The sequence below is a fragment of the Olea europaea genome, unplaced genomic scaffold, assembly GCF_002742605.1.
Source record: "Olea europaea var. sylvestris unplaced genomic scaffold, O_europaea_v1 scaffold221, whole genome shotgun sequence".
In the NCBI taxonomy this organism is placed as follows: domain Eukaryota; kingdom Viridiplantae; phylum Streptophyta; class Magnoliopsida; order Lamiales; family Oleaceae; genus Olea; species Olea europaea.
The window spans coordinates 520590-543352 of NW_019240124.1; the positions used below are offsets into that span (position 1 = coordinate 520590).

A 22763-nucleotide genomic window follows, 5' to 3' on the forward strand; every position below is an offset into this window, starting at 1 on the left:
ATTCAAAAATTAGATTTTTATTAAAATTTATTTATGATTTAATTAATTTAATATATTTAGGTCACATTTTTTTGGCACAGTTATCTAATTAATTAGTCACGAATTAATTTTTAATCACAGCTTATCAAATTATTGGTCGTAACTTATTTCTTGATCACAGATCAAAAATTTTATAGGTCACAAAATATTTTTTGATCACGAGTCCAAAAATTTTAGAAGTTACAGATTATTCATCGGTCACATATCAGATTAATTTTTAATCACAACTTATAAAATTATTAGTCGTAACTTATTTCTCGGTCACAGATCAAAAATTTTACAGGTCACTGAATATTTTTCGATCACGAATCCAAACATTTTACAGGTCACAGATTATTCATCGATCACATATTTAAAACTTTTATTGTTCACAATTCATTTACTCATTCAAAATTATTGAATTAATTGGTCACGGTTAATTTTTCGGTCACAACTCAGTCCATTGTGAGTTACAATTTTCAAGTCACACATCCAATTGCGAGTCACAAGTCACAATCGAGAGTCAGAGGTATAGTCACAATTTTTAGCACCACCACATGTCCACCAGCATCTCATCATTACTGTCGCACGACAACCACAACTCTTTGATACATAAAATATCATACATGAAGAAGGCATCCTTCTTTAATTTTGAATTACCTTGTGACAACTCTAAATCGAAAGTTCATTGCCTAATTGAGATATAATTTTTTATTTCTTTATTTGGGGTCCACGATGTGAATCGAAATAAATAAATAATTTCTCTATTTTATTTTCTCAACTTAAAGGAAGATTACAATCTTAAGATTTGTGTTAATTTGAAGCTAGCATTTTTTTCCTCTTGAGCATAGCTTTTGACGATTAAAGAAATTATATCTTCTTGACCACTATCACTATTCTCGTCTTAGATTGGAGTCTCATTATCCAGTCAATATTTATTTTATTTTATTTCCTCGATCTAAGTTGAATCTCATAAAAAATCATACGTACTTGAAAACTTTATTAAGTTCAGTTTTTATTTGAAAGCATTTTAAAGTTCAGTGAGTAAAGTGCGATGGAGTTATAAGTTCAATAACTAATAAAACATTGATAAGTGAAATGGTGGAGTGCAACATACTAAAATTAAATTATCAATGAAATTTTTTTGAAGTTTAGTGACTTACGAACACATAGTTAGTGAGTAAGTGGTGAACTGCAACATATTAATGTTCAATAATCGCTGGAAAGCATTTTAAAGTTTAGTGAATAAAGTGTGACAAAGTTATAAGTTCAGCTACTATGAAACATTTTACACGTCAAATTTCAATTAGTTCACTTTCTATTCATCATCTTTCATAGATTCCTTGTATGCAAATGCAATTCACCTCTAGATTTTTCTAGTTTTATCAATTAAACCTACAAAGATTTTTATTTTTATAAATGAATTATCGCCACACATTTGATAATGCCCTAGATCTGATCATCAGCTCCCTATGGACCATATCCCTGACTTTCCATTGTAAGAGAGAGTTTTAAGAGTTCAGTGCATTTCTGCAACATCGATCCAAAGAATTCAACGTGTCTTTGTCGAAACCATGAGTTGGAACTCCTCCATCAAACGCTAAAGTAGTCACTGTTGGAATATTGTGGTGATAATGAAACCAGATTATCACATACCGTATATGTAATTTAGGTAACAATTTTAAGCGTACCGTATATGCATATACCGTATATGTCGCTTACTGTATTTGCAGTTTATCATATTTGCAGACAACTTACCGTATTTGCAGTTTACCGCCTACCGTGTTTGCAGAAAGCTTACCGTATTTGCACAAAGTTTTCACGAACTGTTTTTATTCCATTTCATATACTATGAGTGATTTTACATATATTTGTTAGATACCGTATATGAAACTAACATACCGGATATGCACTTACATACGCCAAAATGTAAAAATACTAAATTTGCATATATTATCTAAATAAATACCGGTTGGAAAACTACCAAACCGAATGTTATCAAATTAATTAATTTTCTTCAAAAAAATTTCCGACATACTTATAATAAACTTTAAAATTATATGAAGCACATAATAAAATGAACTGAAAAATTTACGAAGCATAAAATTAAACTGCAAGTAAATTTCAAATAAATCTACAAGAATAAATCGCAAATATGTGAATTGTAAAAAATAAATAACTTTACAACTCAAGGACTGTGTGAGCACAGTTTTCTTAAAACAGATTCGTCCCCTCACCGTGAATGCTTATGGTTTAATCCGAACGTTTGTTTCCCAAATACAATGATAAAACCCGTAGAATCTGAGCACCACAGAAATTACTCCGACGAATTGATTTAGTGTCTGAACAATATCACTACGACCTTACTGGACAGATATGTGTATGCAAGAAACTACGACCCTATTGGACAGATGCAGATATCCGAACAGTGCAGAGAGGGAAGAGAATGATTTTTTCATCTGAGAAAATTGCTGAAAACTGAGTGTAATTATATAGACTTAATTTGTCCATTAACTATTGGAGTTAGATAAGTTTCTGGAGTTTCAGAAACTCAAAAGTCAGTGGAGAAAGCAAGAAAAAAATTGCAAAATATAGGCTCTCCAAAGGGGCCAATTTTTGTTTCGTTCGGTCCAACATTCGTGTACGCAGGTTGCGCCTGCACACAAGTTCAAGGTTCGAAGGCAATTTCGGCCTGAGATTTGTACCCCCTGCATGCGCACGTGGAGAGAGTCTCTATGCTACACATGATTACAGATTTTCAATGTATAATTATATTTAAAGTGGTTCTTGCTTTCATATTTTTCCTATGTAGGACCAAACTCATTTTTCCTACATAAATCATCTTTCAATAGTCATCTTTGAGCTCTACTTTCTCATTCACCCAAGCTTTTATTTTTGGCAAATAAATATATGATTTTGATGCTCTCACGGAGGAGAACGCGGATCAACTTTGATCTTTTAAATTGAATCAATGGGTCCCATCAAAAATTTTGCCAAAAGTGAGCCATTTACTTATTTTTTCCAACAATCACAAACAACGCCATGCAACACAGAGATGAGGAAGAAGAAGATGGATGGTGTGGAAGAAGAAGATGAAATATGTTTTTCTATTTCTTTTATTTAATTAGTTTAATTATTTTTTAGTTAGGATTCATTGCAGTTTTTGAAAAATTTGGGGTTATGGATTAAATTAGATATTTTTTTATTTATTTAAAGAGGATGGTAAAAGAACAAAAATGTTGTGTTGCATAACGTTTAGGTGATTTAGGATAGTATTGCGCCAAAATGAAAAAATTAAATTATATTTTACAAAATATGCAATTACCCATTTATATTTTTAACGAGTAAACGAGGTGCAATTGGAATATTTTATTTTCTGCCCAATCCCCAGTCTTACTAATCTCCGTAGTGTCGAGCCATTCCATTGTCATCGCTAACCTGGATACAGAAAGGGGCTGCTGAGTAACAACTAGGCCCAACGGACCTCATCAGACCCAAAGTAACTGGACCATAAGTGGACCTTGAAATTAATAACAAAAAAAGTGGAAATCATATAAAAGCCTACCTTTAAAGATCCCATTTCACAAATCATAGGCAAAGTTTACTCTTTCAAAAATCAGATTTTTTTTATTAATTAGTATATTTAAACATTAGTTAATTAAAATTTTGATAATTAGATTTTGTTACATCCCCACCCACTTCTCCCCAAACCCTAAATCTTATTTCCTCCCCTTCCCTTCCCCATCTCTCTATCTAGAAAGCTCTGTGACAAACACTCGAAGGAAGATGCCACGATAATGCCACTGTGGTGGAGTGAACGATGCTGCGGTGATGTCACTCACGCCACTACAATGAAGTGACCACTGCACATCGTCCACTGGCTATTGATTTATCTTCAAACGATGTTGCTTCTGGTTCTTCTCCTAGCACAAGCTACTTTGATTCCACGAGAATCGTCGGTGCTACATCGCTCGACGTCAACAATGATGCCAGTGATTTTACTTTTGATTTTGGATCTGTCGACGATGATGCTAGTGATTTAACCGGAGAATCAATGGTTTCCTTTTAATTTTAGATCTGTGGTTTGGCTGTGGTCTGCGGAGGTGATGACGCTAGCAGTGATAGTTAGGTGGAGGTGGTCCCTGGTGGTGCTGGTGGGTGATGTAGCGGGTGCTTTGTGTGTGGGATGGCATTGGTGATGCTCGATCTCGTCATGGTTGCTGCAAATCGAAGTCAGAGAAGAGAATGGGTAGTTGTGGTTGTTGGTGGCGACGACAACGGTGTCGGTGGCGGCGACGACTATGGCGGCGGAGGAATGGGACAAACTATGTAGTGGTTACGATGGTGGTGGCAATTCATTGGTAAGTTGCGGTGGTTGTGTTGCAGGTGTTAATTGTGGTGGCACAGGAATTGGCTTTGGTTCTGGTATGTTGGAATGGCAATGGTGGCGATGATTTGTTGGTGGTTGGGCAAATTTTTTTTTTTTTTTAAAAAAAATTTTTGGTTGACTATTTTGTTGGTGTTTGACGGCAATTGTGGTTTTGCAACGTCTGGTGGAGGTAACAGTGATAGTGATGGTGGTTGTCATGACGACAATGGTGGGTGGGATGGGATGGGGTTGGATGTCTGTTATCAATTATTTGGTCGATTGTAACTCATAATTGGTTAATTTGTAATATGTGACCTAAAAATTGTGACTGTAACTCACAATTGATTAAGTTGTGATTGAAAAATTAATCGTGATCAATTAATCTAATAATTTGTAATGAATAAATGAGTTGTGACCAATAAAAGTTTTGATTTTGTGATTAATGAATAATCTGTGACTTATAAAATTTATTATTCGTGATTGAAAAATAATATGTGAACTATAAAGTTTTTGATTTGCAATCGAGAAATAAGTTGTAACCAATAATTTGATAAGTTGTGACTAAAAATTAATTTGTAACTAAATAATTTTTTGATTTGTGACCGATGAACAAATTGTGACCTACAAATTTTTTGAATTATATTGTAAAATAATTTGTGAATAAAACTTCTGATTTGTGATCAGAAAATAATAAGTGATTAATTAAATTATTAATTTATGATCAAGTCGTATAAATTTGTGACTTAAATATATTTTATTAATAAAATAAATAAATAATTAATTAAATTATAAATAAATTTCAACAAACTTATCTTGACTTGAATCTTACTTTTGAAATTTTCCCAAAAAAAATCAGCTATGAGTAAAGAAATACCAATTTTAAATTTTAGTACATTGACGGTACTCTGAGGGTGAGGCGTGGACTTTACATCCACTCTCTCTTGTAGACTGAAACACGCAGAATTCAGTGCGTAGAAATGGTGGATTCGAAGGTGGAGACCATTTCAAGACTTGCTCAATGGAAGATCGAGAATTTCGGGACAACCACCACTTACAAAAGATCCGACCCCTTCAAAATCGGCATGTGGAACTGGTATGTATGTACATGTATATGTGTGTACTGGATGATGATGATGAATCTTAAAGTGTATTTTCGTGATATGCTAGGCAATTATCAGTAGAGAAGAATCGATACATGTATATACGGCTTTTTCCGGAGCCGTCGCGGCTGTCGAAGGAGCAGCCTCCCTTGGCGCGGTTCGTCTTACGGGTCACCACCTCTGGCTCCAATCGAAGACCCTATATATCTCCAAGTATAAATAATTTATGCTTATTTTTACTGCTACTGCTGTTATTATTGTCTATTATAGCTTAATTCAATTTGTTTGTTCATGATTAATTGATTGTCTTTGTTCACCTTTTCTGAATCGATTGGAATGTTTTCTGGTTTACTTCTATTTATTTTTTAAGTAAAAGAAAATTTAACTTTTTTTTTTTTTTGGGCTAAAAGCTACCCTTTAACTTGTACAATTAACTTATTTACTTATAAGTAAACTTTTTAAACTTAGCCTTATGTTTATTCTGTTCATCCTAAGAGGGTTCATGTTCCAGAGTCAAATTGATTGTTCTCTGCGCCATTATATAGTAGAGGAAGTTTTCAAAATTACTCCATCCTTCCCAGACTCGGCTTGCTTTATTGTTCCCAAGTTATAGATCAATTTCCTTGTTGATAGTACAATTGATTTATTATTTTTCTAGTACACCTCAATTTAATATACCTTGTTATCAACAAATAAAAACTACTCCTGTTTAAGTCATTATTTAATATTGGGGTATATTAGGAAAAATATGAGAAAAATTTATATTTTTAATTACATTTTCTTAATATGTGTGAAAATGGGAACAAGCCTATCTTTGTTGGATGGAGGGAGCATTACTATGTGCAAAGTGAAACACCGCCTGAGGTTTAATTGTTTTGTTTAAAAGACCTTGTTTTCGTATAAAATATCTTAGATATCTTTGTTATATACATCCTTCTTTAAGTCAAATCGACACTAGAAGCACGTTTGGAAAGTGTTAATATACGGTTTAAATTATAATTAGATATAAATGATTGGTAGATAAGTAGGTAGTTCATGTCAATAAAACGCTGCTTGAGTGTTTAGAACATAAGCCAAACATAGGCATGATCCCAGGAAAGAAGATTAAGTTGGGGAAGAAAATGGATGAAGGGTATTTTGTGATTTTGGAAAATATAAAGTTGGTTATTAAAAGTTTGTATAAGTTCAGCTATTACCATTATCTCTTTCCAATGAAGTACCTCTATATAGTAACTAGCTCATGAAAAGCTGTGATTTGCTAAGTTTCATTTGATTCAGTTAATGTGTTTTTAAAACATTGAATAGATTGTTTTGATTTTAAAGTGAGATAACATTGCCAGGATAACGAACTATGTAGAAGTGCTTATTTTCTATGCTGTAGGATGCTAAACTTACTTGATCTGGTAAATCAATATACTGACTATAGAAATGATTTGGAAAAACTAGAGGTGAAAATGTGAAATCCATCAGTAATTGTAAGTTGTAACTTTCAAACTCAGAAAGCTGTTGTCTTGTGCTTATTCTCATGTCAAATGCTGTTTGGTATTCAATATTGGAGACAGTCTAATGTACAAAATTTTAACTCTTTTTTTCATATTTGTTACTTGCTAATGCTATTTAATCCACTTTGCTGAACATGCTAAAAATATATAAATCTAATGCGATAGCTATAAACATTATCTTGCTGCTATACGTACTCATGCAGCCTTTTGCTGTAGTTCATGAGAGGTTGCTTCGAACAAGTGATGACTTTGCCTGGCCTGTTGAATCTACCTTTCACGGTCGATTTGTCATTGACGTTGAGTTTCTGGACTTGAAGATCTACCCTCTAAATGTGAGTCTTTCTTAAATTTTCCATCGCATGAATATTATGTTGTGCTTAAACCCTTAGGGGAAAGATCCTGAGAGTTCTTGCCTTATCTGAGATACCACGTCAACCCATTTTTGACTTTTTGTTCTCTTTTGAAACTAGCAAGTCTAGCATCAGCATAAATATTGACAAGATTGGACGGGACAACTAACAAAATTTTGACCCTTTTTTTTTTTGTTTTTTTTTGGTGGGGTGCTTTCCCACTTTCCAGAACAGTCCAATCCATTTTACCAAACACGCTATATGAGATTTCTTGAGATGCATCTCTCTCTCTATTTAATACATGGTTCTATCTTACTGTTAAACTTTAGGGTGGAGAAGGCAGTTCTATATGGCCGAGTGATGGTATGATGCAATATCTAGCAACTCAAAGCACTCTCAGATGCCTCTCTCGCATGCTTGACGAGTCTATCCATGCTGATGTCACCATTAACACAGCTGATGGAACGCTGCAAGCCCACAAGGCCATTCTTTCTGCAAGCTCTCCAGTGTTCTGCAGCATGTTCTTGCACGACCTCAAAGAGAAAGAATCCTCGACAATCAACATAGAAGATATGTCAACAGAGTCGTGCATGGCCCTTCTCACTTACTTATACGGGACGATAAACCAAAAAGATTTCTGGAAGCACCGATTGGCTTTGCTGGGCGCGGCAAACAAGTATGACATTGTAGACTTGAAGGATGCTTGTGAGGAGAGTCTTCTAGAAGATATTAACTCGGGAAATGTCCTTGAGAGGTTGCAAGAGGCTTGGCTTTACCAGCTTAATAAACTGAAAGGCAGCTGCTTGATGTACTTGTTCGATTTTGAGAAGATTTATGATGTTCGGGATGAAATGAGCGATTTCTTCAGGCAGGCAGACAGAGAACTGGTTGTCGAGATGTTTCATGAAGTGCTCGCAGTTTGGAAACCAGCATAAATCACCGCTCCAAAGGTTTTACCTGGTATAAACAACATATGTTGTCGTACAATGTGCTAGAGTTGTAGTCGCATTCAATGTATAGTATTATTGACGATGTGTGTGGTGTGTTGCATTGCGAAAACTCGGGTTATGTAAAAGAACAATTATGTTACATGTATAGGGATTTTTGTCAGACAATCTGACATTTCCAAATGGCACAATTTCAGTGTTGTTTGGACAAAAAAAACTTCAAACCAGCCAATCCCGAGTTGTCACTTCATTATCTGTAAAAATTCTTGTACATTTCTTCCGTACAAGAAGCTTCATAAAAGAGTGTTTTGTGCAAATACATAATTTTGAATTGTGCTTGCTTAATGAAGCGTGATTCAAATTCAATTTATGTTCAACTTGAACAAGCGCTAAACGCAGAAGATGCCAAGTCTCAGTTATCAGATTCAAACCTTCATCTATATTAAAGAATAGGATGACAACGTCAAACATTTCGATGATAGGGTAAAAGACGAAAGTAACCCCTGTGGCTTCAGCAAGGGTAACAGGGGAACTAAGGACAGGCAGGAGGGTAGATTCGTTCAAAAATGTACACAAAAAAATGGAAGTGTACAGTCATCTTTTTACAAGGGGTGTGTGTTGAGACCATCTTCCTTCCACTTGGGTCGATCAAAGTTCTCCAGACACTCCAGTCGGCAACTTCCTAACAAGGGAATTCCGAATAGCAGAAATGCACAGGAGCTTATGTTGTGTGAAGGAGCAATAGAAGAACTAATAGAATCTACTTGGACGAATTTTAAGCTGATTTTTCGAAGGGTAATCTTTTAGATCCTTGCTCGATTGCATCTCTCCATAACCTGTATCTTACTCCCAGCTTATCATAGGACACTGGCCAATTCCAAACATTTGCACCGTTGAGCATGCGCTCCTGCTGACCAAGAACAAGCCTCAGATCCTCGTTCAAAACCTGTATATTTAGATTTTAACATTAAGAATTCAACTAGAAAATACAGAGTATAGAAACAGACGAAAAGAAATCCATTGATCCAAGAGTAATGGCTTAATTTATGGTATGAAATGAGGAGAAATTCCCAATGACTTGTTGGAAATAGGCCAAACATGCTGGACATGTAGTTATAACTCGAAGACAAGAAACTCTTGCAGTATGACAATAATATTATTGAAGGTGATTCTTCACAAACAAAAGCTTTTACCTTTTCAGCGAAATGTCTCCATAGGTATTGAATGAAAGGAACGTGCTTTAATACAGGAGCAAAGTCGAGCGACATTCTGTACAATAGCCTCGTCTTCTGTCTTGATGAAGGTAAGCAAACATGAAGTTGGTGAAGATGAGTTGAACACTCTTTAGTATTTTGCCCTTCTAATTTCCCAGGTTTTGAGATCCCAATTGTTGATAATACCATACAAGGTGGTCTAAATTCCATATCTATTGGATAGGGATCCCAGTATCCTTGTAGACCGGATGCAGGAGTCAAAAATTTCACCAAGCTGTGGATTCAAATAACAAGATCAAAGAATATGTAAGTTTCTCTTTGTATTGCAATAAGATGGCTTCATTTGATTTGAATTCTTAGCATTTAAATGATATCTGTATTCAAACTTTCGATAAATTCTTAATGAGTCGAGCTGTGTGTGAAAATGAAAAGTAAGCCTCCTAATGAACAAGTTTCTACTTCTTTCATTTTAGTTTTTTGATATATTCACAACTCGTCCACTTGAATAAAGGTCAATAGTCAGGTAGTGCACTCGATTGAGAAATCAACTCGTCAACTCAACCAAGGGTCGAGTGGATACAACACTGTCACCAGAAGTCTATTTCTAATAAGGGTAAAATTAACATGTTATGAATTAAATAAGAAATATTACCTTGAAAGAAAAAGAAAGCAATTTTTTTCACTTAAAAAAGGTCTTTCAAAAAGCTCTTAAAATAAAATGATGTTAAATTATTATTATTATTATTTTTTTTTTCATTTTTCCTGAAGCTGTAGCAAAGGTACTAAAAGGAAATAGCTGAAATTCAACCTGGGAACGCTCCATCCCTTAGCAAAAGTCGAAGTGTGGGTAAAAGGAGCATGGGCAAGATCCAAAAGGTTGTCCAGAAGTAATCCATGTTCCACTGGGAGTTCCATCACGATCTGCATTGAGGGTGAACATCTGTAATTCTGTGTTCTTCTTCGTTTGATATTTCTCCTTTTCATTTACTATTGCTCTTAGATTAAAGAATAAGGTTTAATCCACTACAAACTAGTTCGACAACATATTCAAATGCAGGTACTACATACCTCAGCATGTATTTGAAATCCCGAAGGAGGCAGTAAAGAAGGAAGGTTAGCTGTAGGCGGATCATCTCCTGGCCAAATCCATATCATTCCCTCCTGCTCAAAGCACGGTAATGCTCTGATTTTTACATTAAGTAATCTAGTTGATGGCATTTTCTCGCATTTTCCATCAATCGAGTATTCCCATCCTGACATCAGTGATTATGTGAAAAGAATCAGTGTCACCATATCAGCTATAACTACAGTATGTAAAAGGTTAATCGAGATATCCTTATCTAACCATGATAAGGACACTGGATGCGACCCTCGTTTATTGAACCCAGATGAAGTGGGCAGGCCCTATGAGCGCAAGTATTCTGTACACATCCAGGTTTTCCATCCTTCCCACGAAAGATGACCCAAGGTTCCTCGAAGCAATCTATTGGAACCTGTGAAAATTTTCGAAGCTATTATTGGCGAGAAAATAACAGTACTGTAGTTGACAGTATTAAGGAAAAGATGAAGGTAAAATCTAGTCCATGTACTGTCAGTGTGTGCCAAACATGCCCAATAAATCCACTAGATTCCAGCCTTCAAAATTGACAACTAGGATGCCCTAATACCACCATTTCAGTAGAACACGTAATAATAAACCTTAATCTATGAGGAAAGAAAAAGAACTGACGAAACGAAAAGCAAGAAAGTAAATAAGAACAAGTTTGAATTGTTTGGACCAAAACAGCCTAGTCCAGTAACAAAGAAAAAATTTATAGACCAAGATACTGAGAGTGTTCTGTATATATATGCAAGATACCTAAATGGTACACATCAATGAGAATAAAAGAGGAAATACAAGTTCCTATCAAATACACTCACCATGGTATCATCCTTCAGATCTGCAGAAAAAGCAACAGGGTACCAAAAATTCTTCAAACGGGCATGGTAAGGTTGGACAGGACCGGACACATTGAGGCTCCTTCTCGGCTGCCTGCTTTTGACAGTGTCAAGAAATTCTGTTGAAGTGCTCGGGGTAGGGGTTGACACGTTAGATTCCATCGTGTTACTGTCTTGCAATAGCCTATCATTGACCAAAGTTTCCATGTAAGCTAGCTTGTCCAAAGCAGTGCTAATCCTTGCTTCTGAAATATGTACCTGTACGTGTTTAAGAGTAAGAAACAGTTCATTAACTATGACAGATTTTTATCGTTTTAAGTTTATCGCTTTTTTAACAAAAGGCCAGAATTCCCAGAAAGATGCTAATGAAACTGCTTGACAGACTAAAAATAGGCGAATGAGTCTTTGATGGGCAGTAAAAAATTGCAGACCAACGTGCCTGGTTTTCCCGGTAGGCTGTGACTCATATGCTCAGTCAGACACCAACCATTGATTCCTAACAACCCCATAGATTCTTCTATGATTTGACTAGATCTTCTAGATTGTATTAGAATTTTTGGGCCTCGAGCAACTGGACTTAATAGGAAAAAGCCCTTAATATTGTATTAGTCCAATATATAGTAGCTTCCAACCTACCTGATTGTGAGCTACTGCCAGCTCTTCTTGCAACTCTGCAAGTTCCTTCTTCAGGGTTCCAATCGATTTGTATTCACGGGCTAGCGGGTTCAATACTTGCACAACCTATGTTAATATGAAGTATGAGAACGTTGAAATTGAATGGGGTGATGAAAATTTGAGAATGGTTCTTCTAGAACAACTGAATTGACATGGAAAAATGTACAAGATTCAGCTGATTGACTGATAAGTTTATAACGAAGTAAAGCATAATTTAGTTGATCAACCTTTTCGTGCAAAAGCATGATTGTAAGAACATCTTGCCGAGCCTTCCAATCACAGTACTGTATATCATATCTAGCCACTTCTAAAGCTTGATACACGTCCAAGAACTTGCCTTTACAATGAGGGACTTTAGACCTCGGATCTTCTACTTCAAAAATGGTCGTCCACAGGTTTTTTCTTCCAACCAACTCGCCTTCCTCCCCAATGATAGCTGACACTGCAAAGCCTCCCCTCACAACCTGAGTTAACAAATGCACCATGATTCAGCAAAGTATTAATGTGCATTCTAATACAGTGATAGGATGTTTGATAAACATTTCATACCGTGGTCAATGATGTTAAAGAAGAAAACGAGTTAAAAATTATGTATGTTGTACGAATACAACTCATTTATTCTTCCAAATTTTGCAGTCACGTATAGAGTTTTGGAAATTACTTGCCTGGTTTGTGAAGGAATTATAAATAATTTAATCTATAAATAGATATAAATTAGTGGTGAATAAGTGTATAGTACAAATGTGTAATTAAAAGTCAAGTTTAGTTTAGAAATTTTACCAAACAGAAGCTTACATTTCTATAGTTGCGAAATTACAGGTCGACTACAAACAATCAGATGATTCAGATCAACTAAATTACCAAAAGACAAATACCCACCTAAATACACTAGATCAAGATCAAGATTTCCACGGATAAAGTCAAAATTTTTTAAAACAAATCCCATTACAAAAATTAATCAAGAAACAAGTGAAAACAAGAACCTTTTTGGTGTTAACCTTTGATGAACGACACAAAGAGGTAGGAATGGAAAGCGCAGCAGCAGTAGCAATGGCGGACATGGCTGAAGAAGTGGTGTAGTTTCAAAGTTGACAGAAACTATATGGAGAAAGAAAATTGTGAACGTTTTAGTGAGAGATTTTTGTTTTGTTGATGAGAGGTTAGTGTTGTGCGCAATCTGAGGTAGCCTCCCAAACGTTGCCATGTGTAAATTCGGGAATTCCTGTGCTTAATTCGTGGCTGCTCTGCGTTTACACATTCTGTCTTGTTTTTTTCCGCGTGCTGTGACTTTTGTCGGGTGATTTCATATCTTCTTGAGTGCCACCTCTCGGATGGTCTAGATATCTTTGGCTAAGCTCAAAAGTTAACTTATAAGTAGAAAGTAAGTTTTAATTTTTTGCGTTGGTTAAAGTTAAGAAAGAGGAAAAGGGTTAAAAAAGAACAAGAGAGAGAAAAATGTATTTAAAAGAATAATAATAATGGAGACCAAGCAAGGGTTAAATCATATATGTCGTCAAGTGTAACGTATCACCCAACAATGTAATTTATCATGTCAAGTCATCAACAATTAGAGAGTTAGGAATTGGGGATTGAATACATTCGAATTAGAAAATGTAATTTGACTTTAATATTGGCTAAAATTGTTGGCTTAAATTGTATGATAAACCTAGGGATGTTATTGGATTTTACGTGCAATATTAAAGAGATGAAAAAGAAAATCAACACAAGAATTTACATGGTTCAACGGTGTACCTACATCCACGAGAGCGAAGCGGGGATATCTTTATTCAATAGTGAAAAATAGTTACAACATATTATTTATACTAACCCTAACTTGGGCCTATATAAGACTTTAAGACCCGTAAAAAAAATATCCCTGTACCATATCGCGAGGGCATTGTCCCCACATCCAAAACCCGTGTTCCACTTTATATGAATCACATGTACAATAAATGTCAATTGGGCTCGTCAGCTCGGACCGCCCGTAACTTGGCTCGGAAAAGCCCGAGCCGGCTCGGATGAACCTGGCTGAGCCCGAGCCAACCCGTGTACCTCGTCGGCTCGAGCTAGGGCAAAGTAAAAAAAAAATAATAATAATAATAATGATAAACATATGGAGCAGCTAGCTGCCTGGCCTTTATCAAAGGCAACCAACTGCTGTCTTAAATTTAAGCAGTGGTTGACTGCCATTAATTCAAGGCAACAGGCGGCTGCTTTTCTTAAGGTAGCACTTGGCTGCCTAAAAATAGGCAGCGGAGTACCTTTAAAAAAAAGAAAGGAAAAAACGAGCCTGCTCAGCCCGACTCGGCTAGGTTAGGCCCAATCCAAAAGCTAGGGCCTAGACTAATTTTTTTGGCCGAGGTTCGGTTCGGGCTCGCAAAAAAGTTCAGATAATTTTACTCGAGCCTTGAGTTTCAACTCGTGAACTGGCTCGACTTGACTGGTTGACATTCAATGCTTTTGCTGAGTTACTGTATAAATAACATGTTTTGGTGACTCTATGTCACTTGATGACATCATATAGGATTTACTTTAATAATTTTAATTGAATGATTGTTGATGCAGTATTTAAAAACTTGAGTGGCTATGATCATAAGAAAATAGTTTGAATGATTATTAAGTAATTACTCAAAATGTAACGACAATTTACGTAATTAATCCATATATGAAATATTCTGGCTATAAAGTATGAATTTTTCTAAAAATTATATTAATCATGTTTGAAAAAAAAAAAAAAAAACTACATAAAAAAACTTTTAAGGAAGGTCTTAGAAGACTAGTTATAAGGAAAGATTCTAATCCATATACCAAAACCATTTACCCCGTGATTCTGTAAGACCTGGCTCACTCTGTCTGACTACGCTAATCAACCCCTATCACGTTTAGGTTTTGATCTTCGGAAAGACTTTTGAATTAGCCAAACATGCTAGCCGACTTTCTTTCTACATTGGGCATCGGAATAAGAAGGAACGTTTGAGTTCAAATTCTCACGTCAAATTATTTTTAGAATAATATTAAATCATCGCTACAACAAAAACTATTTTTTGCAACAGTTAAAAAACAATGCGAAAGACTTTTCACAATAGTCAAAGAACATTGCAAAAGTAGACATTAGCAATATGTTTTTAAAAAATATTACTAAATTTCAATTATGTTAACCAATGACAACATACATTTATTAGAATGTTGCGATGAATCCCTTTAGCAACATCCAATTAAGGAATGTTGCATATTGAATATTGCAAGAGACTATTTTTATTGTAGTGCCTATATATTAACGTCACAAATTCCACCCTATCATATTTTGACTGCACTTCAACTGTATATTGTGCTTGAAGTGTTAGATGTTTATAGTCGCTGATAACATTATTATTTCCATCGCTATTACAGAAATGTACATGAAATTTTTTATTGTTCATACTATTTGTATAGTAAAATAGTCTTAGTTTGAATAATTATTGCTAAAATAGTATGTACTATGTCGACATGGCATTCACTCATTCAACTCAACAAATATGAATGTATGATTATCAGTACTAGCAGAGCACTAGAAAAGGCAAGTTCAATTGTTCAAGTGTATAATTGTTTATTTATTCTACACGGAATCCCTGCTATAAATACCTTTTAACTCATTTATTCCTGTAAGTGCATTCTCTAAATTATATAGAAATTATGTTTAATTTTAGCCAAAACCCCATTGCTCTATTTTCGGTACTCGAGCTCACTATCTAATGTTCATTTTGGATATTTCTAACAATATTCGGACTCCTGACATTGTTAAGAGGCTCCTAGCAACTTTGGTGTCAATGACTCAATGGCATTGAGCTAAGTTCAAAGCATACTATTGAATTGTTAAGAGAAATCAATTTAAATTTTTCATCGTATCAAGTAGACTATCTCATAACATGGTTTGTAAAAAATAATAATAATAATAATAATTTGTAAAAAGGTCGTCTCTAACATTTTCAAAAAGTGGAAATAGGTTTTGTACCTTTAATTTTTAGCAGTGTCAACCCAAACTTTTATAAAGAACAAAATACAGAAATTTCTACTGAGGTTTCGACGATTTCAAAAAGACACTCCTCCCCTTTTGAATATTACACAAACCTCATTTATTTTAAGTTTTAGATATAGCATGCATTCCATGAGATTTACGACATTTTTAAAGACACGTCTTCATTTTAAAAACTTATACAAATCTTCCTTATCTCAAGTTTTGAATAATGTAAACTTCTCTTAGTCGCTTTTACTTTACATGTTAGTACAAATAATAGTGATACTGCTTAAAATACCCTTTCAAAATTGTTTTTAATGTCGTGGCTCCTTTAATAATAATGTAATATCTAAAATATCATTTTAATACTTCTAACTCAGTCAAAAACAAAATACTGTTTAGATCACCAATTCTTAATAATTTTCAACATTTAATTAATTTGAATAATTATATTGATAACACGAGATGGAGGAATTCTAGGTGTTATTTCGTCTAAAATGAGTATTCAGAAATTTAATATTTGTGAGCGAAATGCTTTTCTTCTTTTAAAGTAATAAACATGAATACATTTTCAAATATTCATATATTTTCAAATATATAACTAATTTTTATGTTTTTTTCTGTAACAAAGAATTGGCAAGACAATGATGTCATTGAATGATTGAGAGTTAATTGTTTCAATGATCACTATATTTATGTCTGTGTTTTCGATTGCTCATTAAAGTTTAAAATGTCAAATTTTGACCACTGAATTTTGGAAGATGTTGTACATTACTCACTAACATAACTTCCGTCTCAAATCTCTAACGAAATTGGTAACGTGGCTGACGGAATGCACACGTGTCGCCCCATTACAACGTTAAACTTTGATATGATCAATATTTGGCCACTAAATTTTGAAAAATATTTTATATTGCTCACTGAACTTTGAAAACGTCGAACTTTGGCTGCTAAACATTAAAAAATATTTTCTATTGCGCACTATAAATTTGGATTTAACAACATATTTATTTAATAAAATATTTTACATGTAAACTCAAAAAATTTCTTAACTTTTTTAATCACACATTCTTCAAAAAATTACTATTTAAAAACTCAACCATCTCAAATTTTAGTAGCCAAAATTCAAATATCTCAAAATTCAGTAACCAAAATTTGATCACCTCAAAGTTTAGTGAGTATGGTCAAGTTTTTGACAAAAAAGTTTGAAAAAGTCTTCTATGGCTCATAATAAATTTGGATTTAATTAAAATTCGTGGTTAAAATTTGGATTTGATTTTATGTAACAACAAACAAATTCATTGTGTGTTTTGTTGTAAAATTCAAATATTATAAGGAAAATAGCTTCAAATTCTAAAAAAATTAAATTTAATGTTAAATTAACTACTGTGTAATTGAATAATCATTTCTAGTGGTATAAACAATGCTTGCAAAGCTGTACAAAAGAAATGGCAATGAAACGCACAATATATTTATTATAAAAATTTAATCAAATTCGATTTTATTTTTTTTAACAATGAATTTTAGCCCCTGTTTGATGGCCATTATTGTAAATAATATAAAAAAGAGTTCTAAAAATAAGAATTTTTTGAACAATATGTGATTAAAAAGTTAGGAAAAATTTTGAATTTACATGTAAAATATTTTATTGTATAGATGTGTGGTTAAATCCAAATTTATAATAAGCAATAGAAGACATTTTTAAAAGATTAGTGGCCAAAGTTCGACGTTTTTGGAAGTTCAGTGACCATATTTCGACTACCTCAAAATTTAGTGAGCAATAGAAAATATTTTTCAATGTTTAGTGGCCAAATATCGATCATATCAAAGTTTAACAATGTAATGGACGCCACATGTGCATTCCTTCAGCCACTCACCAATTTTGTTAGAGATTTGAGACGGAAGTTATGTTAGTGAGTAACGTACAATATTTTTGAAGGCTCGGTAACTAAAGTTTGACATTTTAAATTTTAATGAGCAATTGAAGACATAAACCTAAATTCAATTATCAAAATTCAATATTTTTTCGATGATCAAAATTCGATATTTTAATTTTCTGTGAACAATAAAAAATATGGTACTAAATTCAGTGGCATAGGATCAATTAACTCAATGATTGATCAAGTGGAGTTGAAATTTCTCGTTATCAAGGGACAAGGCTTGAGGTGTCCCATGTTTTTAAGTTGATCCCTGGACCAACAGCTTTTCAGAGGAATTAAATGCTCCGAATATTTTATTGATCCGAAAGCATGAGACTGTCCTACACCATCCCACCCTGACACACCCTATGCTATTCAATACCATGAACAGAAGTAGATAAGACTTTAATCGTAACCAACCTTAGATACTCCTCAATTTCACCTAGAATCACAGAATTTTTTGCACGGAAAATAAAAAAAGGAAGAGGAGTTATAGCGCAAAGCAGTAGTGACAGGAGAAAAAAATGATATGGTGAACAAGATTGAAGCATTCTTCTTGGCGACTTTAGTGATGTGGGGTGTCTCAGTTAGAGTACAAGTTTCCCTTTCAAACTATCCGAAAAAATTTAAATTCGAGCTCACCGATTTCACGATATTTCTTTAAAACGAATTTGATGCCTTCAATAATGCTAAAGGTCCAGCAATCGTTTTTCAGGATATAACGAATTTCGTCTCCTACGGAAGCAGCATAGCAATCTGCAGGAGTTCCAACAAACGCAACGAAATGTTTTTACTTCGAAAATAGTATCAGAACGAGAGGGAGAATGAGATTCAAAGCAGAGAAAATTTACAATAAAAATGGTGTGATTTTTCTGACAGCGGGGCAAGCTATTTATAGACTTGTTCGTGGCTATTCGATCACCCTCCAAAACAGTCGTCACTGTTCAAACAGCTTCCAAAACTCAAACAGACATGTTAGTTCAATACTGCGTCTTTTAAGTTGGTTACAGGTCGACGGTTAATAGTCGACTGTTTGGTCGATTAACAGTCTTTTGTTTAACAGATCATCCAAAAAATTACCTGAAAAAAGCTAATGAAAAAATAAATTTTATTAAGTACCCAAGAATTTGATTGTATACAGTTTGGTCCAAAAATTCAAATAAATTTTGTCTAAAAAATTAATATAGTGCAAGGACGCACCCGCACCGAATCGGACTCAGACACGGGACTCGGACGGATGGCGGCGCGGCGTGTGTGGGCTTATGGCCGAACCCGATAAAATATAGGTATTCTTCTTTTCAAAGACTATTGGTACTCCTTGGAGCCCAAACCCAATTCCCAAACTTGCATCATATAAACTACATCAAAGTTTCATAACTTTGTTATATGGGATAAGTGTTTGAGCAAATCAAATTCTTTACTAATTCATAGTTTTAAGTGGGTTACTTTGGCATTAAATATTTCATTCAATTCTAAATGGTTTTCGATAAATAAATATGTCACGTTCATCATCTTGCGGAGTAGAGCATGAATATGCTAGGTCCCGTATTAATTAAGATGTGGGTCCCGCTAAAATTTGGGTCCAAAATTGACCCATTTCATACCATTTTCTAACACAGTTTTCTTCGAAATTTTCTTCAATGTGCGAATTGAGCTTGTTCCAATCATTCGGGGCTTCGTTTTCTTCCAATTAGCCAACCAGGTCGTCTGCAATTTTGTATCGCGTGATCCTCTGTTTGTTAACACACGTGTTTCTCTCCTTCACCCATCCATTACTTCTGCCTCTGGTGAGTTTTTCATCTCTTCTTTCAATAATTTGTCTGTTTGAATTTGTTGTTATTGATCATGAAACTATGCTGGCAAGAACCTATAATTGTGAGCATGTTCATTTCTTATTTCTTTCTAAAAAAAATTCGACTAGTTCAGTGACTAGAAACTTATTAGTTTCAACAATGTTTACAGACGTTTCTGTGTTTTATGCAACCTTCATGACCCGTGTGTCTCATACGAACAATGGTCCAAGATAAGAATGCATAAGCACTATCCATCTGATCTCTATATAAATATTTTCACGGCATTTAATAGTTTTTTGTTCTGTCTTGTTGTTCCTGATGCCTTGATTCTTGTTTTCTACAGCTACGCTAGATTTTTCTGCACGTCCGAAAAGTGAGACGAATGGCTGGCGTTCGTGATGCCCAGAGCATGATTGTGAAGATAGAATGGATTCTTAACTGGTTGACCTTTGTGTTCGCAAGATTCACATCTCATGTTCTTATCACAATCAAGCTACTCCAAGATTCTCCCAAATTCGGGAAGGGAGTCGAGCTCCCACTCGCTTTCCTTGGAATGTTGGGGATGAATTTTCTCAATATCTTTCTTGGAATTGATCTCTTTGAGGCTCATAAGAGAAAGACAAGAAGCCAAACGCAGAATGATCATAGCAACCATCATGAATGATTGATGTACTTACATATACACTGTGCTTGTTCGGTAATGTGGATTGAATAGCACCGACAATCTCAAGGAAGAAAAAGATGTTGAAATCTTGTTTATTATACTGTTCAATACTACTTGCCAGCCACGTACTTTATATATTACCAGTCAATTATTTATTCTTTCATTTCAAGAATGCTTGGGCGACGAATGTCCTGCTGTAATATGTTCGCTGATCTTATATGTGATATCATGTACATTTTGTGCGAGTCGAAGAAGAAAAGAGAGATAAAATAAGAATCAGAGAGAATTTACGTGTTGTGTAAATGACATGTTGGAGTTTCGCTTGCATAAACTTGGTGTGTAATTTCGAAGAAATTCAAGAAATTACTACGAAACTGTTAAAATCTGATAAACACTTCCAAAAAAGAGTCCTTAATAATACTCGTGAGATAATTTGCTAAAATTGATTCCTTACACTCCATAAGATCGACACATTTAACAATTTTTGCTATAAAGAATAATCTGAAAAGAACTATCATTTGATAATATTATAAGCTTAAATATATATATCACGTAACATAAGCTGGAAATTTTTTTTTTTTTTAAACTTATATTATAAATTGGATATATACTAAGAGAAATATCTCACTAAAAGGTACTCAATTAAAAAGGTTGAACCCCAAACTTGAGGGTCTCCCATCGCCCCACCCCTGGAGTATCGTGAGGGAGATAAATCACAGGATGTGCTCCATCAGGCCAGAGAACAAGAGCTTGCCTGTGCACTGGTGCCCATAAAGAGTTCAATTCCATATATCAGAAATCGAACCCTCACATTGCGACTGCCGATAAAGTTGAAACTACCTCACTCTTGTCCTTTGCACCACTAGGCTATGTCCCGAGGGGCAAAAAGTACTCAATTAATCGTTCTGTAAGCTGGTCATACACACGTAAAATGAACCCAAAGACTAAGCAGTCTTGTTTAATAACTATTAAAATAAAATTCTTTTTTCTCAAACTCATTTTTAACCTCACGTTCTCACAATAAATTATCATACACTTAAGCATAAAATTTCTTCTTACTTTTAAAACACATTCTCCAAAAAATCATTATTCCTTAATTTTCCCCACGAATCGGTTTCTATAGATAGATACCGGCCCTCTCACCTAATTTTCTCAAACTTTAATGCTACCAAATTCTTTGAGAATTTTGGGCTGTCTCTATTAGGCCTGAGTTTCGTTAAAAGATTCAAGCCCAAAATGCTAAATAGGACAAAGCCTTCTTTCACATGTAAAAAAGGTCCATAATATGCAAGCAATGCGTTGCCCAAAAGCAGGAAGGCCCAGCACAACCAATTTGACTTCTCTTCTTAGAGCATAGCCAAAAAGCTCATTAAAAATGAAATGCTCTCTATTTTAAAAATTCAACATTTAAAATTATAATTCAAAAGATTCTTCAAATTAATATTTTAGAGTATCTCTAACCGACTCTCTTTTTAAAGAATATATTTTGCAATTTAGAGAATAATTTTTTTTTTTTTTAAGTTACTTCAATGGACTCTTTATTTTTAACCCATCAATTTTATTACTCTTCAAATTATTTATTGTTTTTTCTGTCTTTTATTTTTCCTAACTTTCCTCCAAACCATTATACTCCCCCCAGTCCAATTTTATATAGGTCATCTTTCATTATTGTCTTGTCTCAATTATATAGTTCTGTTTATTTATTTAGAATGTTTTGTTTTGTTTGTATACTAATATACCCTTATTTAATTTGTTTAATTATAATTAATTTTTTCTACTTAATCTTGAAATTGTACAAACATAATTAAGGGTAAATTCGAATTTTTTTTTGGTAGAACTTGCTTTTTCAATAATATTAAATACGATTTCTTAATCCGTGTGAAAAACAAAATCAATTTACATAAATGGGAAGGAAAGAGTATTACTTTCCTTAATTGAAAATTGAAATATTTTGATTGCATTTAATTATATAGATTGGCTCTTGAAATATAATTTCAAATTGACTCTTTAAGTGGAGAGTGTCTTATATTTAAATGGATTCAAAACATTCCAATTTTCGATGATCAATATATTGACCCAACTATATACAAAGAAAATTGAAGTAATAAAATAATTTGAAAGGAAAGTGGTGAAAATAAAAATGAGGAAAATAAAAAATACATATTAGGAGTAGTCAAATTAAGTGTTAAAAATAAAAAGGTTGTAGGCGTATTTATAAATTTTTACTCTCTAAATTTATAAATTCTCTCTAAATTGTAAAATATGATCTTTAGAAATAAA

General features: G+C 34.0%; 2 protein-coding genes across 3 annotated transcripts; one reads left to right on the forward strand and one right to left on the reverse strand.

Moving 5' to 3' along the window:
• Window positions 1-5251: 5251 nt before the first annotated feature.
• Window positions 5252-8652, forward strand: LOC111380804 (BTB/POZ domain-containing protein At1g21780-like). The gene is made up of 4 exons (XM_023004451.1): window positions 5252-5480; window positions 5555-5700; window positions 7206-7321; window positions 7669-8652. The coding sequence occupies exons 1-4, from the start codon at window positions 5365-5367 to the stop codon at window positions 8272-8274; spliced, it is 984 nt and encodes a 327-aa protein (XP_022860219.1). The 5' UTR covers window positions 5252-5364; the 3' UTR covers window positions 8275-8652.
• A 53-nt stretch (window positions 8653-8705) lies between these two features.
• On the reverse strand, window positions 8706-13262 carry LOC111380803 (chlorophyllide a oxygenase, chloroplastic-like). Of its 2 annotated transcripts, none has more exons than XM_023004450.1 (9): window positions 13112-13262; window positions 12341-12577; window positions 12075-12179; window positions 11421-11696; window positions 10846-10993; window positions 10569-10753; window positions 10309-10421; window positions 9480-9774; window positions 8706-9232 (listed from the first exon to the last, which is right to left on the reverse strand). In XM_023004450.1, the coding sequence occupies exons 1-9, from the start codon at window positions 13172-13174 to the stop codon at window positions 9062-9064; spliced, it is 1593 nt and encodes a 530-aa protein (XP_022860218.1). In that variant the 5' UTR covers window positions 13175-13262; the 3' UTR covers window positions 8706-9061. The 2 variants fall into 2 exon arrangements, with proteins under 2 accessions (XP_022860218.1, XP_022860217.1); XM_023004449.1 differs by having other exon boundaries at window positions 13097-13262.
• Between the last annotated feature and the right edge of the window lie 9501 nt (window positions 13263-22763).

Coding starts and splice junctions, on each gene's coding strand:
- LOC111380804 (XM_023004451.1), top strand. CDS start 5,365: ATGGTGGATTCGAAGGTGGAGACCATTTCAAGACTTGCTCAATGGAAG. Junction 5,481..5,554: donor AAAATCGGCATGTGGAACTG/GTATGTATGTAC, acceptor GTGATATGCTAG/GCAATTATCAGTAGAGAAGA. Junction 7,322..7,668: donor TGAAGATCTACCCTCTAAAT/GTGAGTCTTTCT, acceptor GTTAAACTTTAG/GGTGGAGAAGGCAGTTCTAT.
- LOC111380803 (XM_023004449.1), bottom strand. CDS start 13,174: ATGTCCGCCATTGCTACTGCTGCTGCGCTTTCCATTCCTACCTCTTTG. Junction 12,578..13,096: donor CAAAGGTTAACACCAAAAAG/GTTCTTGTTTTC, acceptor TTGTTAACTCAG/GTTGTGAGGGGAGGCTTTGC. Junction 11,697..12,074: donor TGGCAGTAGCTCACAATCAG/GTAGGTTGGAAG, acceptor AAACACGTACAG/GTACATATTTCAGAAGCAAG.